We start from the raw sequence: 16,486 nt of genomic DNA on the forward strand, positions 1-16,486 counted from the left end.
ATTGCAGCCGTTCATCACGGGCAGGAAGACTGGGAGATGACATTAAGGTTGTAGATGTCATTTATATCAAAGCTTCCTCTGCTTTCTTTTCACCCTCTCCCTGCCTCTTCTCCTGCATAGGCTTCGTTCCTGTTGAGTTTCACCCCCCTCTCCTTGCCAGGCATTCCCCTGCTCCTAACTGACTGCTTTAATAACATTGCAGCCCCTCTGTTTCCACGTGTGAAAGGCCCAAAAGTGGCATGTTGCTTGTACCCAAAGCAGGGAGAGATTTCTGTTTTCACCTCTAAAAGGCCACAGAAAGTACAGGGAACAGGATCCTGCCTGCCTTGCACTGCTCCCAGACAAGCATTGCTGGCTGTGAAGTAGCTTGCGGGCACAGCCCGTTGGAGAGACATCTTTACCAACCAGACCTGCCCTTTGTTTTCCCTTCTCTGCATTTATCCAAAGTGCAGAACTCTTCACATCCCACAAGGGTGGGAGTTACAGAAAAAGACTACATGTAGAACTTACCAGCTGTTTAACTCTTATTGGTACCTTCTGGATCGATCAAATCCGTTGCCTCTTAATTGGATATTGACTGTTGTGAGGCAAATAAGGCAAGCTGTCAGAGAGGGGAGGGATGGGGCACGAGGTTTGTCTTAATGGTATGTTGATCATGACTAGTCTATAAAAGCCAGTGGGAGAGGAGTTCATTAAACCACCCTGCAATTGCTTGAGAAGAAAATATGCTCCGAGTCGAGATGATTAATCATATATGTGACACTGCAATCAGAGGACGACCGCGTCGGTGCTCTGCTGTTTGCAATGCCCAAGCTTGCAATAAGCAGATGCACCGAAACAAATTCATTAGGGACAGTGATTTGCTTGGTCTGTGAGCCTCAGCTAACCATAACCAACAGTCTAGGATTTGATTTTTTTTTTTTTCTTTTATCCCCCCCCCCCCCCCCTCCCAGCGCTGTATTTGGTTGTTCTGCTTCCTTCCTTCTCTGGCAGGTTGATTGGAAATGTGTGCTTGCTCTGCACAGGAGTCTTTCATCTGTGCTGGGGAACTCTTGTAGATTTAGACTAGATATTAGGAAGAAATTCTCTCCAGGAAGGGTGGAACAGGTTGCCCAGGGAGGCTGTGGATGCTCCTTCCATGAAGGTGTTCAAGGCCAGGTGGGATGAGCGACCTGGTCTAGTGGGAGGTGTCCTTGGCCACTGCAGGGGGCTTGGAACTAGGTGATCATCAAGGTCGCTTCCAACCTAAGCCATCCTATGGATCTATGGAATGGCAGCAGGGAGAAGGGATGGATAGCTGAGCTACCTGCCAGTGAAGCCCACAGAGCACTTTGGAAAACACTTTTACCTCATGAAGTACAATAAGCAGGGAATGGGAAGAGAGGGGGAGAGCTGTGCTGGCTTGAGCTGCCCATTAGCAAAATGGGATCTGCTGGAAAGTCTGCAGTATATTTTCATTCCTTTCCTGGCCATACTTTAGGAAGTGTATTGAATCTGTTGCAATAACTGTCAGGCATGGTCCATTAGTGTCTTTGGGTCAGGCCTGTCATGAATCAGAAGGGAGATTAGCAGGGCAGATTCACTTTTATGGGGGTCCCACACAGCTGTGACTTGTCAAAGCAACACTCAAAGAGGCAATAAACACAGTTTCTTTCAAATTATCACAATGCTAAGTGTTTGCTATCATATTTATTCTCTGACAGTTCTAAACTGGTCATTAAAAATGGATGATCTAGGTAAAGGTTTGTGCAGTTTGAAGAATTAGCTTCTGAGGCAGCCACCTGAACACTTCCCATGTATCATCATGCTGGGAGCTGTCAGGGAAAGGGCAGCACGGTCCTGCAGAAGCTGCTAAGCTGCAGCAGCTGCCTGGTTATTAGCCAGCAGAGAAAGGAGAAAAGGGGCAGAGCTCTGGAATGTGATGGGGAAAGGAGGCTTAAAGAGGAGTTTTCATTTGAGAGCGTAAGGCAGTTCCCTGCTGAAGCAACTGGGTTGAGGCTGGACCACCTTTGCTTGCTTATGGGCCTGAGTCATTCAGTGTCTCAGTCATAGAATCATAGAATCAGGCAGGTTGGAAGAGACCTCCAAGCTCATCCAGTCCAACCTAGCACCCAGCCCTATCCAGTCAACCAGACCATGGCACTAAGTGCCCCAGCCAGGCTTTGCTTCAACACCTCCAGGGACAGTGACTCCACCACCTCCCTGGGCCTTTGATCTTGGAGATCTCTTCCAATGTGGTTGATTCTATTGCTGTCTACAACTACCTGAAAGGAGGCTGTAGCCAGGTGGAAGTTGGTCTCTTCTGCCAGGCAACCAGCAACAGAACAAGGGGACACAGTCTCAAGTTGTGCCAGGAGAGGTCTAGGCTGGATGTTAGGAGGAAGTTGTTGCCAGAGAGAGTGATTGGCATTGGAATGGGCTGCCCAGGGAGGTGGTGGAGTCGCTGTGCCTGGAGGTGTTGAAGCCAAGCCTGGCTGGGGCACTTAGTGTCATGGTCTGGTTGATTGTCTAGGGCTGGGTGCTGTGTTGGACTGGATGATCTTGGAGATCTCTTCCAGCCTGGTTGATGCTCTGAGTCTCTGATTCTATAGTCTGTGGGAGCTAAGTATTACTCAAAAAAAAAAAAAAAAAAAAAAGACAAAAAGATAAAAGATCCATAAACAATGATTTAAACAATCACTTCTCAGATCTGCAGGAACATTTGTTTGGATTTCTGTTATGTGTGTGTTTCAGTTATGCAAGGAAATGAAGGTGACAATCCTCAGCTGCTTTGACAAGGATAATTTCAGCAACGCTGCCCTATCATTCCACAGATTGGCACCTTCCTCTTCTTTGTCATAATGCTTTTTTTTCCCAGGGTGCCTTTTCTCAGTCAAACCTCCTGTTTCCCAGAGTTTTTATACCTGTTCAGAAAGGGACAATGAAGAGATGTGGGTTTGGCTTCATCAGAACAGCAGGTTTGACCTGGTGGCTAATTTCATTTGAAGTCGGGGAGTGTTTCTTCTGTCAGCACAATGGAGAAGGTTGCAGGACATTCTGGATGGTTCCAATCACATTTAGCCACACCACTGGCTCCTGAATGCTTTTCCACACCAAACTTTCTCCTAAATGTGGACTTGAGATGCCTCTCTAACCCAGGCTGCCATTAGTAGTGCTGCCTTCAAACAACAGCAGCTAGAAGTTTGACCAAAGGTTGAGGTTGGGTCTAGATACATCACTGTCTATAATGGACACTATAATATGAAGGACCCAGGAGCAGTGCCAGGGAGAGATTTCAAGGATGGCTGTGAGTAGATCCTAGGTGACAAAATGGCACAAACCTGTCTCCAGCACCTTGCCCTCTGCTCATGGGTGTGCACACAAGGCTTTGCTTGCCACACTGATATTGTTCTGTTAGTTTCTGTCCACCAGTGACTCCTTCCAGCACGGGCAAGATCTCAGTTCCTAGCTGAAATAGTGGGTGGAGATGTGCACATGTGTGCTGCTATGTGCGTCTGTGTGCAGGGAGAGGAGAGCAGGCAGCAGCAGAAGTCAGCAAAATCCCTTCTGGTTTTCCTCTGCATGCTTAATAAAGAAGTTATAAGAGGGCATGTTCCCAATTTCTTTTGAGCTTTGTAGTTCACCTCGAGTAGACAGATTGTCTCATGGACCACTTCCCCTCCCCTTGGTGATCGAATAACATTCCTGTGGTGACTACAGCAGTTGCTTACATGGAAAAATAACATTAGGAAAGTATTTAATATATTTTTAGCTGTCTTTAAATGCATTTTAGCAGCTGGAAACAAGAGGAGTTAGTAGCATGTGACCTGCAAGCTTTCCCTAGACCACCACCAAGGGTGCAGGGCGTCACTGCTGGCAGAGAGACCCTGGGCTGGGAAATGCTGAGCAGGGTGGGCACCTCTGACCTGGGGCTGTTCTGAGAGGTCAGGCAAAAGTGAGAACCTCAGTTTCAGTGGGACGTCAGTGATAATGGTGTAATCACTAACCAGTGTGATTTCAGGTCCTTTCTGTTCACTGTTGTGAGTCGTGGGAGATTCTGTACAGCACTTCTTGGGCAGCTTTCAAAATACCTGAGAAGCTTGAGAAGATTTTCGGGGCTTGGAGTGGCAAAATATTACAATGGTAGAGATTTACTGAATAGAGTGCAGCTGAGAGAGGCAACCAGCTAATAAATACTGCTTATTCCATCAGGAAAATCCTGAAATCCCTGTGAAGAGCAAACCTCTCATCAAACATTAGTGGGAGCTTTCCCTGAGGGAAGACTTTCCCCGAGCCGAGGGCTCGCTCACTGCTATTAGAGCTCCACACTGCTGAACCAGGGATGTCCTCCCTGGACTGTTGTCCTTAGCTCTGTCCTGTGTCCAGCACAGAGCCACGACCCAGCACCCTGAGACCAGGCTTCCCCTGCTGCCCCCAGCCCCCAGCAAGGCCATGCATATTTCTGGGAAGAATGTACTCAACAGATGGAAGTTCAGCACTATTTTTACCGTTGCTGGTGCAGCGAATGTCGAGAGCATGGTAATTGATTATCTGGGACAACAGAAATGCACAGGAACTAGAATTTCAAGGATTAGGGTCTCCCTGAGGATTTCCTTCGAGTTCCAGTCAAGGGAGAGATAACCTTTGTGGTGGAAACGGAAACATGGCTTTCAGCTCCCATCTGCAGCCAGCCTCCGGAGACAATAGATTAGGGCTGATGTGAACTTCCTCTGTTCATCACCGCGGGACAGAGCCTCTGCACACTTATCTCTGCTTCTATAGCAACGCCAGACAACTTTGCCCAGCTTGTTGGGGTTTTTTTCACCCTCCCAGAGACGTTCAGCTTGGAGAAGAGAAAGCTCTGGAGAGACCTTTTAGCGGACTTCCAGTACCTGGAAGGAGGCCACGAGAAATTTGGGAAGAGACTTTTTACAAGGGCTTGCAGTGATAGGATGAGAAGGAATGGACTGAAGCTGGAGGAGGGGAGATTAAGACTGGATATTAGAAAGAATTCCTTTAGAATGTGGGTGGTGAGACACAGGAACATGTTGCTCAGGGTGGTGGTGGATGCTTCCTCCCTGGAGGTGTTCAAAACCAGGCTGGATGAGGCTTTGAGCAACCTGGGCTAGTGGAATGTGTCCCTGCCCATGGCAGGGGGGTTGGGACTGGATGATCTTTAAGGTCCTTTCCAACCTAACCCATTCTATGAATCTGTGTTCAGCTAACACCTGTGTTTAGTAAGCTGGGGGGGGGTACCAGTCCCATGTTTCATCTATTTCAAAGGACAGTTTTGGCAATTAGGGGGCAGTTTTATCCTGAGTAAGGAGGCTAATATTTTGTCACTCTGCATTACTCAAGTGGCCATTGCTCTTAGAAATAGATGTTAGGTGTTTTCAGTTAAGTGGCATGAAACTTTTGTGGAGTGAGCAGGAAGATTTTGTTGCAAATGCATTGTCCCATTTTAGTGGAAGCTTTGCTTTAACAGCTTCCATCTTAATAAATTATTCTCTTCAGCATGCCTTGTGACTTACAATCTCATCAGAGCCTACCTCTAGTATGAAAATGTAAGCACAGATTACCTCTCTCAACACTAAGGCTGCATACAAAGATCAGACTGAAGCTAAGAAATCCTCTGTCTGGATCAAGATAACTTTTCTCTGCGGGTAAGGAGAAGCAAATATATGTGCAGGAGGAAATTCTGTAGCTTGTGCTTCATCTGTCATGTTAGAAAAGGGAATCTTGTCTTAATATATAGTCTGTTTCCAAACTATTGGCATCTTTCACAAATATAGGCTGGCTGGCTTACAGATAGCACAGTTTGTGTAGCCAAGGATAGTTGTCATCGTGCACTTATTAATGAGTACACACATCTCTGAACATCAAATGCTGAGCTATTTTCAGGGAGATCATTTTAGATCTCATTTTCTGTTCTTTTTTAATTTGGGGTTTTTTTCCCCCTTACCCTCCTGACATTTTCCTTCAAAGCTCAGAGGTAGAAAGAAGAGAGGAGAGGGACCTGGGGAAGGAGATGTTTTCATCTGTCCAGCTTCCCCACGTCAGGAGCTACTCTGTGCATGTCACTCCTGACAGATGTTTGCCTAATCTGCTCTTGAAAAACTCCAGTGATGGGGCTTTGACAGTCTCCTTAGGCAATCTGCTCCAGCACTTTGCTGCACCCATCATTATGAAGGGTTTCCTGCTATCTAACCTGCAATTAAAGGCCAACATTTCCTGCTCAAGCCCTTCATCAGGCTGACCTTACAGCCAAGCCACCCCTCCAGGTCCCCTGCAGTTTCCTCACTAGCTGTTCCTTGCCAGCACCGCTCCTTGGGTGATTGTGCCAGGAGGAGCCAGAGCCGTGTGAGTGCCGCTGGCTTCGTTGAGTGTCCAGCCCCGCAGCCTAGGGGCGGGCAGTGGGCAGCTTTCCCTCTCCATCCGTGCAGCTGACGGGAAGGTGGCTGCCTGCCAGCAGAGGCTATTGAACGAGGAGATTCAGGAAGTCCCAGGAGAGGAGCTGCCACGGTGAAGTTGCAGCAGTTTTGTGCTGATAAATCTAGCAGTGCACACCACGGTCCCAGGCTTCAGAGCGGGAGCAGAAGCCTTTTTAGCCCTAGAACAAAATGTGCTCTGAGAGCAGTTGAACCACATCTTGCATGTCTGCAATCAATCCCACCTAGCATCCCGAAGACACATTTCTCAGTGCTCTCATTTCTCTAGTGATCATAGCAGTTTAAAAGCACTTAAAAATCAGACAGACCACAGGTTTAGCTCGTTTGGTTTTTTTCCCCCACTCACTTCCTTTTAAACAATAGCAGATGAAATCTGTTCCGTGGCAGCCTGATAGAGAAGCTGTCGATGCCAGCCTGCTATGAGCAAGGTGGGGATGCTGGGGAGCATCACTGGTGTGTTGGAGTGACTGACTGAGACATAGACCTGAGGGAACAGGTCCAGAGAAGGGCCACAAAAAATGATCAGGGGCTTGGAACACTCCTGCAAAGACAGGCTGGGGGAGCTGGGGTTGTTCAGCCTGGAGAAGAGAAGGCTCCAGGGAGATCTCAGAGCAGCCTGCCAGGACCTGAAGAGGGCTACAAGAAGGCTGCAGTGGAAAGGCCTGCAGGGATAGGACAAGAGGCAATGGTTTGAAATGAGAGAAGAGGAAATTTAAATTGAACGTTAGGAACAACTTCTGCATCATGACGGTGGTGGAACACTGCAACAGGTTGCCCAGAGAGGTAGCTGAGGCCTCATTGCTGGAGATATTCAAAGTGAGACTCAACAGGGCTCTGAGCAGCCTGATCTAGTTGAGGATGTCCCTGCTGACTGAAGAGGGGGTTGGACTGAATGACTTTCAGAGGACCCTTCCAACCAAGACCATTCTATGATTCTATAATATTACTAAGGCAAAGATAAACTCTGAGCCACCTTTTAAATAGACTTACAAGAGTGCAGAGTTGTTTCCTTCTGTGCAGTTGTGTTTCCTTCTGCAGTTACTTACAGCTAGAAGGTGAAAAGTAGTGAACGAATGTAGGGCAACTGAGAATTAGCCCAAACTGCTGCAAACAGGGCTGGAAACCGACTAGGCAAACCAGGTGTAGCTTTGCTGCTTGAGTTAGTGTAGCTACACTGGTTTTGAGCCTAGCACATTTTGGTGATGTCCAAAGCTAAATAAGAGAAGGTTTGGATCAGCAAGGGCAGACAAGCTCTGCGTAAGTGGCAGTTTTGGTAAGAGGGTCAGGGTCAGTGAGGCTCACCTCTGTGCTTTGACACATGCACTACAAACACCCTGGTATCCATTTCATTTGACAAGGTGTGTGTGTGCTCCAGTGGGTCACTGGCAGGTTACAACGTGCCAGCCATCCTCTGCACGATGGCTAAAATAGTGCCAAGATACAATTTCAGGGGGCTGGGGGGCACTGATAGCCTTCAGAACCCTACCTAACACCTGTGGCCCCTGTGACACCTCACTAGCTCTGTCACTGAGCATCCTCTGGGCACCTGTGATTCCAGGCTGACAGGTCCATTTCTATCTGTGTAGGGCATTTTTAAGGCATTTGTACCCCAGCTGGCTTCTCTTCAGTGAGTTGCCTTCAGAGAGAAGAAAGGACAGAGTTTGTTTTCAACGTGAGAATTGAGTGGGGTTTGTTTTGTTTTCACAAAACGTGGTCAGATTTGGCCTTTGCTTTCCTTGCAGCATGGGAGGAAGTTTTATTGTGCGAGTGAGGAGTCAATTTCAAACTAACAATTAGGAGAATGCAATTAAACCTTTGCCAATCTAAAAGTGATTTCAGGTGCTGAGGAATGCTCTGCTTTTTTCCCTTCTGGCTTGAAGGGAAAATGTAAAACATTTTCCACCCTGTAGCTATTGAGGGCAGTGAAAGAAAATACCTAGGAGCTGCTAGGAAACATGCAGAGTAAACTCCTTCACCACTTCTTGTACAACCCAGCAGTTGTAGGTACTACTCCAAACATACTTTTGGACAAACTCTGCACTTCAAAAACCAGTCTTTTCTGCTGGGCAGAGTTTGTTCATGCCTCATGGCTGCCAAGCAGAACCCCACGCCTAATCTTGCCGAAGCCAAGAGGCTTTCAGCGCAAACCTTTGCTGTCACCCCGCAAGTCCAGGGTGCCGTTAGCCCATGGCTCCCCTTTTCCACTCCGTCTTCCCCGGGCAGAGGCAGCAGCCTATTTGAAGACAAACAAGCCGCAGAGCCTCCAAGGTGTAAATATCTTTCAGACATGCCAGGGCTGAAGCAGCCTGGGCGTCGGGAGTGTGACACATGCCGACAGGCAGTTCACGCCAGCGCTCGGCAGGCACCGCCGTGCGCCCGGCTGCACCCGCCCGGCCCCGCACACCCCCGCCCCGGAGGGGAGGCGCAGGGCAGCTGGAAGCATGGGAAGCAGCCCTTACCTGCTCCTCGCCCCAAAGACTTACCTGCTCCTCACCCCATCGCCTCCAAACTCGCCCCCCAGCTCCAGTCATCCTCCCCCCCCCCCCCCACCGCCATCCATCCAACCCTCCTCCTCTCCCCAGCTTCTTTGGGCAGGGGCTTGATTTAAATAGGCTGGCAGGGAGCCAGGAGCTCATCATTTTAATGCAGTGTAAAATGGAATGTGCATAATTATATGCGAGCCATATGTGAGGGAGACAGCTCAGCTGTGAATTTCGGGAGGCTGCGAGAGAGAGCGAGCGAACAGTCAGGGATCAGACGAGACGGAGCGGAACGGAGTGCAAGTGTCACTCAAATGAACAGTGTAATGAGTGGATTGCTGACACTCCTCCTTTCACCTGCTTCTCCCTTTTGCTTTAACTGGAAAGCAGAAAATGTAGGAAAGGAGGGAGAAAAAAACCCACTACGTGCAAGCAGGATTGCTAATGGGCTCTGGTAATGTCTCCGTTGAAACTTCAGCTTGCTTAATTAACAGCCTAGTTCCAAGTAACCAGTAACTTCTGATGCATCTTTGTCATTAAATATTTTGACCACATTTGACTGAGGGATCATTGTTCTTGCTAGATGATTGCTCCTTTCAAAGCTTCACTTAAACACGGAGGGGGAATCCGTTTATCTCTACCAGTATCACATGGAGATTGCAACTACAAAGACTTCATTTTTACCTTTTTGGCCTTTGCTGTTAACCTGAAACCAAATTTTCTAGGGATTTCTTAAGTTGAACCGAGTACATATCCAATGTGATCCTGAAAAATTGCAATGGGAAACCCCCCCCCCCCCCCGAGTTAATGACTTCAGTGTCCAGCTCAAATACTTCATTCCGGGTTTGTCTTTTGTCATTCTAATGATCACAGCACAATGAATTTGCATGTTCAACCTAAGCTGTGGGAGAAGACAGCATCCCAGGTTCTCGTCTCTTAAAAAAGGTGTATTGAAAGAAACTATGAAATGATGTTGTGTTGGGGGATTCCCATCTGTTTGAATGATCTGAGCTGTTGTGCTTTTTAGCTATTAAATAAATAAATAAATTTATTTTTTAGCTTTTTCTTTTTCTTTTTCTTTTTTTTTTTTACCTTCCATTATTTGTTAAGTCCCTAAATAGGCCATTATATTTCCCTTCAGGCTAGAGATGAAGATGGACATGCTGAAAATTTTCCCCAGCAGCACTATGCTAAGGAAACTCCAAGACTTGCCTTCAAGAATAACTGCGAACTACTTGTAAGAATAACATACTTACAACAAGTCTAGATTGTTACTTTAGCACAGTGAAAAGCTTTATCTCTCTTTTCTTTTTTTTTAGTTTAATATATATATATATAGTTTTTTTAAACAAGGCTTTTGTTCATGATGCCATGCAGTGTGAAATATGATAGGTTTTGTTTTCGATGCTAGTTCTGCTCTATCCGTGCACGATTTAACATCTCGGATTGCTTGAAAAACGAAAGTCTCTTGGGTCTGATGACAGCACGGGAATGGCCTTGGGGTTGCACCTTGTCTCAGGGAGAGCAATGCAGGGAGTGGCTGGTGACACACACACAAAAATCCTTTTCCCTCAAGGCACCCCCAAAACTCACTCTCCCATCCACCTTTTGGCTCTGCCTTGTTTTCAGGTGGTGGTGCTGCGTTTTGTGCTGCTGACACACTGCTCCCTCCACAGCTTGCCTGTTCCTCCCCTTCCTAGCTGCATGAAGGTGGGAGCATCCTCTCCTCTCCACTCTCCTCTCTCCTCTCCACTCTCCTTTCCTCACTCCTCTCCTCCCCATTCCTTTCCTTCCCTCTCCTCTGCTGTGGGGAAAGAGTGAAAGCCAGGAAAGCAGATACAGGGAGCCTGGCGTGTGTTTACAAGCCGTAGGAGAGATGATATCATCTGTGAAAGCATCTCTGTTCCAAGGCAGGGTTAATTCACTGTTCATTTTAGCATCTGCAGCTAGGCAAGATTAAAAGCAAGCAGGAATGCCTATTACATTTCTATTAAATGATTCTGTTGGGACCTAATGTTCTTGATTAGCTTGCAAAAAAATGAGTGCTCCACGATGAGTTTTTCTGTTTGCCTAAAGTAAACAGAGAAAGAATTGTAATACATTGAAGAGAGATTCAGCCATGGCTTGCAGAAGGGGAGCTTGAGGTGAACTGGTGGAGCTCTCCTTCATGTTCACCTTCCTTCTCAGCTGTGCTTAAGTAAAATGCATTGTCTGGCTAAATGGAAATGTTTGTGGCGAGTTGGAACGTTGGGGTTGTACTTTGAAACACCATCACTTTTGGTTTTCCTCACTACGACTGTAGAAGAGGCAGCTGGCAGCAGAGGATCAAGATGCACTTCCTCTGCGTTACAGCCCCTCTCCACCTTCCCTCGAGAGGATTCAAACACTGATTGTGGTGCCCCAGTCGAGCTGCTGAGCCAGCATAACCCAATGCCAAAGGCAGCCCTCTGATTCAGTTGACCAGAGCAGCCCAGAGTGGAGGACCAGTCCCAATAGCACAGAGCATCTTGACCACACCTGGACTAGCAGACCTACAGGCTGTCCTACCCCCTTAAGTGTCCCCTGTGTTGATCCCACCCCTGATTAAATAATGACAGTGGGGTTTGGGCCCTAGGTGCCACTCAGAAGGGTCAGTTTTTCCCATCTCCCAGAAGACCTTATATTGCTTCCTCTTAAACCCCTTGCAGCGTTCCCGTTGGTTTCAGGGGCAGGAGGGTTATGTCCTAAGGCAAGGGAACCAGATAAGCACAGAAAGTGATTCACGGGTGCAGTCACAGTGCTTGTGCCAAAGAAGTGAAGCTGTTTCAAGACCAAGCCACTGGTCACACCAGGCCTGATGAACCAGCCCAGCACACTGAGATGCCCCTGAAGTCAAGGGCCTCTTAGTGATGGAGGAGTCCAGGACTTAAAGTGCTGAGGCAGCACAGTATGAAATAAGTTGTGTATCATTATGATTGAAATTCTGCTTTATTTTTAGTGCAAGCAATCAATGGACCAATTAACCCCCCTTGTGCTATTAAAGCCAATCATTCTTTTAATGCCCAGCTAATTAACATGTATTTACATATTTGCTTTATTATATCATTCCTGCACCTGGCAAAAACTCAAGTCATCCAAGTTAGTCTTTTCATCTGCTTTTTTGGACAAGTTTCAGTCCTTGTTTAAGGAAGTAATAAAAAGCAATTTGTCATAGTTTTGTTTTTCCTATGCTATTGGAAGCAAAATTGGCAGGGATGTGATCTGTGCTCAGTTTGTACGTGTGGGGGGGAAGAAAAAGTAGACAAATAACGACTGTGTCGCTCTGCTGTCTTTAAAGATGTATTTTAGGAACTTTGAGGGGAAATATGCTGTTGAGTCTAGGCTTTGATGGTGAGGGATGAGAGGTAGTGGGTTTCCTTCTCTGTTTTTTTTTTCTCCTTCTTGGCAAACAATGCTGTATGAAAATGTGCTTGAGATTAAAGCAAATTTCACAGGAAGTGGCCATTAAGATAGCATCTTTCTGCTGAAGGCCAGTCAGTGTTCCTATGCTGGTGCTAGGAATTGCCTCCTAGGGAGGGGAGGAATGAAAAATAGGAGTAAGGACATCTGCTTCCTCTAAAAAAAAGTGTTCTTGCAGTGGTAAAACCCTGGAATCTTAACAGTGCAGGTCAGGTGCTTGGCTGAGAGAAAAGCTGAGAGATTTGGGGTTGTTGTTTTTTAATGAAAGAGAAACTGAAAGTTGTTTGTGCTTTTGAGAATCGGGAAAATCCTTGGGCTTTTCTCAGTGCAGTTGAGAGTGAGGACTCTGTCAGCCTGTCAGGTGAAACTGGAGATGTTGGCTCCAAAGTCCTCTCTTTGCTTGGGGCTTCAGCTGCCAGTTTCCAGCAAGGTTTCTTCTAGCAAGCACAGGCTGCTTTGGTTGGGAAATGCTGGTGCTAGGAGGGTGCTGCCAGGTGGGATCTCAGGGCTGGGCAGGCCCTGCTGGCTTTACATGCCATGGCAGTCCCACAAGGGCAATGCTGCATCCCAGGTCCCAGGCATGCACAGCATGCTTCAGCTCCTCAGAGAGAGTGATTGGCATTGGAATGGGCTGCCCAGGGAGGTGGTGGAGTCACCGTCCCTGGAGGTGTTCAAGAAAAGCCTGGATGAGGCACTGAGTGCCATGGTGTGGTTGACTGGCTAGGGCTGGGTGCTAGGCTGGACTGGCTGAGCTTGGAGGTCTCTTCCAACCTGGCTGATTCTATGATTCTATAGTACCTGGAGAGATTTGGAATCAGAGTGGTGTAGAGTATTACAAAGTGAGTGCTTTCTCCATCGCTTACTTTGCCAGAAGATGAGATCATTTGGATTGTGAGGTACAATTCAGCTGGGTTTGGGGTTGTGAGGTACAATGCAGCTGGGTTTGGGGTAGTGAGGTACAATGCAGCTGGGTTTTGGGTAGTAAGGCACAGCTCGGCTGGGTTTTGGGTAGTGAGGTGCAGCTCAGCTGGGCTTGGGGAGGAAAGCTACAACTCAGCTGAGTTTAGGCTAGTGAGGTACAACTCAGCCATTTTGTTTGGGTCTTCTGAGAGCTTAATAGAAAATAGGAGGAAAAAAAGAGGCATAATCCAAAGCAAAAGAAACCCCTGAAGTGCTTATGGTAGCCCTACACAGCAATCAGAGCAGAGAGAAGCACAGGCTGGGGCTGGTGCAGGAAGCCATTGTGCAGTGAGGATTAGGACACTCATTTCCCATGCTAATCCTGGTACACTCCTGTGCTGCATGTTGTGAAGCACAGAAAACAAAGCAGTGGTCAGTGAGGACATCAAATTCTCCTTGTGAGCTTCTGGGTATTCTTGAGAACCTTGTTTTCTTGGGTTCAGCAACCCATGATAAATAGTGGGAACTACACAAACCAAGCTTCTTTTTGAAGAGCCAGGCCAGCAAGCTGTCTTGGCCAGCTGTCCACTCCTCTCCCATAGGCACTGCCTCAGGATTCTTGTTTCTTAGTCCGTGAGTGGCTGGAAGCTTTTCTTTCAGGCACATCTCTTTGTTTCCAGAAGGGAAAGGCAGGATTTAGTCCTCTGGAAGCTGATTGTAAGGGAGTAGTAGAGTCCTGCTCATAGTGGATGTGGAGACAGAGAGCTGAGATTAACTGCAGAGGAAGGGTAGGCTGGACTGAAAAGGCCAGTGAAAAGCCCACAGCCCCAGCTCTAGCCGGCTGGAATTCCTGAGCCATTGCCTAGAGAAAGGAAAAATCCATCTGGCACCTACCCAGGTTAGTCAGGGTAGGAAGAGCCATGCTTGGATGCCTTTTAACAAAAGTGGGAAAGAAAAACCAACAGTTCATCCTCCCCCTCCGAGTCACCCAGAACACCGAGCCGAGGCTGTAGCTTGGCATGCTGCTGCCTGAGCAAAGGAGAATCTGATGGGTTAAGGAAATTAAACACCAGGTTGCTTTCCAGATCATTTGTTTATAGAGATGATCTGAGTGCCACCCACCGCTGTGGGAGCCTATGTAAAGCAAACAAATAACCAAACAGAACATAAACACCCTGGAAAAAAATTCATTGCCAGTCCCATTCCCAGCTGGTTTTCCTGCAGTAAAATCCTGATCTTTTTCTCTTTGACATCAAAAAGTCTGCTCCTAGCAGTGCTGCTCTGAGAGGATAAATTCCTTGAGTCCAACATGTGATGAATTATAAGCTAGTCCTTGGAAGCTGTCAGGTAAAAGACACAAAAGGACACATTCTTGTTACTGGATTTAATGCAAACTTTATCTTTAATCACTTACAAAGAGGCAGAGAAAGCTCTGAAAGCATCTACAACCGAAACATGAAATGCAAAATGTTCTTCTGGGAGCAGAAGGCCTTTGGGGAGACTATGGCAAGGCAGAGAGGAGCAAAAGCTACAGCTGATACTTTGATTGAAGTTGTGTTGCTTTGCTGTTGCAGCACTAGAGATAGGGTCAGAAAGGATGGCACACTGTGGGGCATCCAGGCAGGGCAGCAGGGATGTAGGCAAGATAACCTCAGTGTTACAGGACTGGAATGTGGGAGAGATTTCACACCTCCACGTTTTAGAAGCACTGAGAATGTTTGTGATCAGATGGGGCCAGTGGGTTTTGTAGTCATAGTCCAGTTAAATGTAAATATGCATGTTGGAGGCTGTCAGAGTTTTGGTTCCAGAAATCGAGGTGTGAATTCCTCTAAGGTACCTGACCTATTTTCCTGTGCCCCAGTGTCAAGCAGAAGTGCTGCCTGTAAGTGATTTAGCATGAAAAGTAAATACCTCTCAGCTCATTTGTAATCACAGCCCCTTCAAGGGAAGATTGAGTTAGGGGGAGATAGCTTTGCTCATCCCCTCTCTTGCCTTTCCACCCTTTTTGTCTCCTAGGTTGTCTCTATTGTTAGCAGAGAGAAGAGAGGAAGCCAAAGCTCTTCCCCTTGTAGCTCCCTCTGGATCTGCCTTCACCCTGTTAAGTGGGAACCAGAGAGAGCTCAGCCTTCATCCTGACCCCAGCTTTGGGACACACAGAACTTTGAGCCAGAAAGCTGGAGCAGGACTGCTGACAAGCAGCAGTGAGGGGTGCAGAGACACATCTGGCCTTTATGGTACTGACCTTGCTGTCAGGAGGTGGTTTCACCACCCCAGAGAGGCAGGATAGAACCAATAGAACAAGGGGACAGAGTCTCAAGTTGTGCCGCGGGAAGTATAGGCTGGATGTTAGGAGGAAGTTCTTCCCAGAGAGAGTGATTGGCATTGGAATGGGCTGCCCAGGGAGGTGGTGGAGGCACCATCCCTGGAGGTCTTCAAGAAAAGCCTGGATGAGGCATTTAGTGCCGTGGTCTGGTTGACTGGATAGGGCTGGGGGATAGGTTGGGCTGGATGATCTTTGAGGTCTCTTCCAACCTGGTTGATTCTATGACTCGATGATGAGAGAGGAGGATATGTGTGACAGTCTGTGGAGCTCCAGGTTGTAGAGCTACTGGTACCAAGCCTGCTGACAGTTAAAACCTCCTCAGAAGTGCCTCCTGCTGCTTCAGCATCACTCAGTGCTTGCTGTGTCTCACCACTGGTGCTATTTTTTGGTGGTTTACCAATGGATTTCATCCTTTTTTTGCTTGGCTTGCCACTGCAGCCTGAGCACAACCAGTACTGCTTCACCAGCTGCAACATGGTGTACACACAGTGGCTTGAGCAAACAGCAGTGCAAAGCCCACAGCTGCCAGCGGAGAGCTCGGCTTTGGTTCGGGGCACTTTGGAGCAGGCACTGAGAGCTGTCAGGATGGCAGTTATGGCTCTGGAACAAAAACATTGAGAAAAGCATTTGTAGCAGTGAATTGATGCTGATGTTCTTAAAAGCTCAGTAATCTTGGCCACGTGAAATTCAACCTTTCTTGTGACTGAAATAACAGTGAGGCTTAGGTCATGTCGCAGCCTAATCGCCTGTAACGTTTCATTTGCGGCAACGAAATTGCTCCTGAGTCCTAGCAGAGCGTTTTAAAACTCCCCCCCCCAAGTCCCTACCAAAATAACTTCACATTCAGTTTCTTTTCAAGCAAGGGCAACAAACCAGGCAAAATTGTTGTCAGGGTTTTTTGGTCCTTAATTGCAGCC

The 16,486-nt window shown here is 47.4% G+C and overlaps 1 protein-coding gene across 2 annotated transcripts in view; it reads left to right on the top strand.

Moving 5' to 3' along the window:
* Positions 1 to 16,486, top strand: part of SOBP (sine oculis binding protein homolog) — a 127,733-nt gene that overhangs the window by 63,358 nt on the left and 47,889 nt on the right. The window contains exon 5 of one of the 2 annotated variants that reach the window (XM_064170416.1): positions 10,050 to 10,145. The exons of the other annotated variant lie outside the window; for it this stretch is intronic. Coding sequence (XP_064026486.1) covers positions 10,050 to 10,145 — 96 coding nt within the window. The remainder of the gene's footprint in view (positions 1 to 10,049; positions 10,146 to 16,486) is intronic. 2 annotated transcript variants of the gene reach the window in all.

This window comes from Pogoniulus pusillus, chromosome 33 (genome assembly GCF_015220805.1).
Source record: "Pogoniulus pusillus isolate bPogPus1 chromosome 33, bPogPus1.pri, whole genome shotgun sequence".
Taxonomy (NCBI): domain Eukaryota; kingdom Metazoa; phylum Chordata; class Aves; order Piciformes; family Lybiidae; genus Pogoniulus; species Pogoniulus pusillus.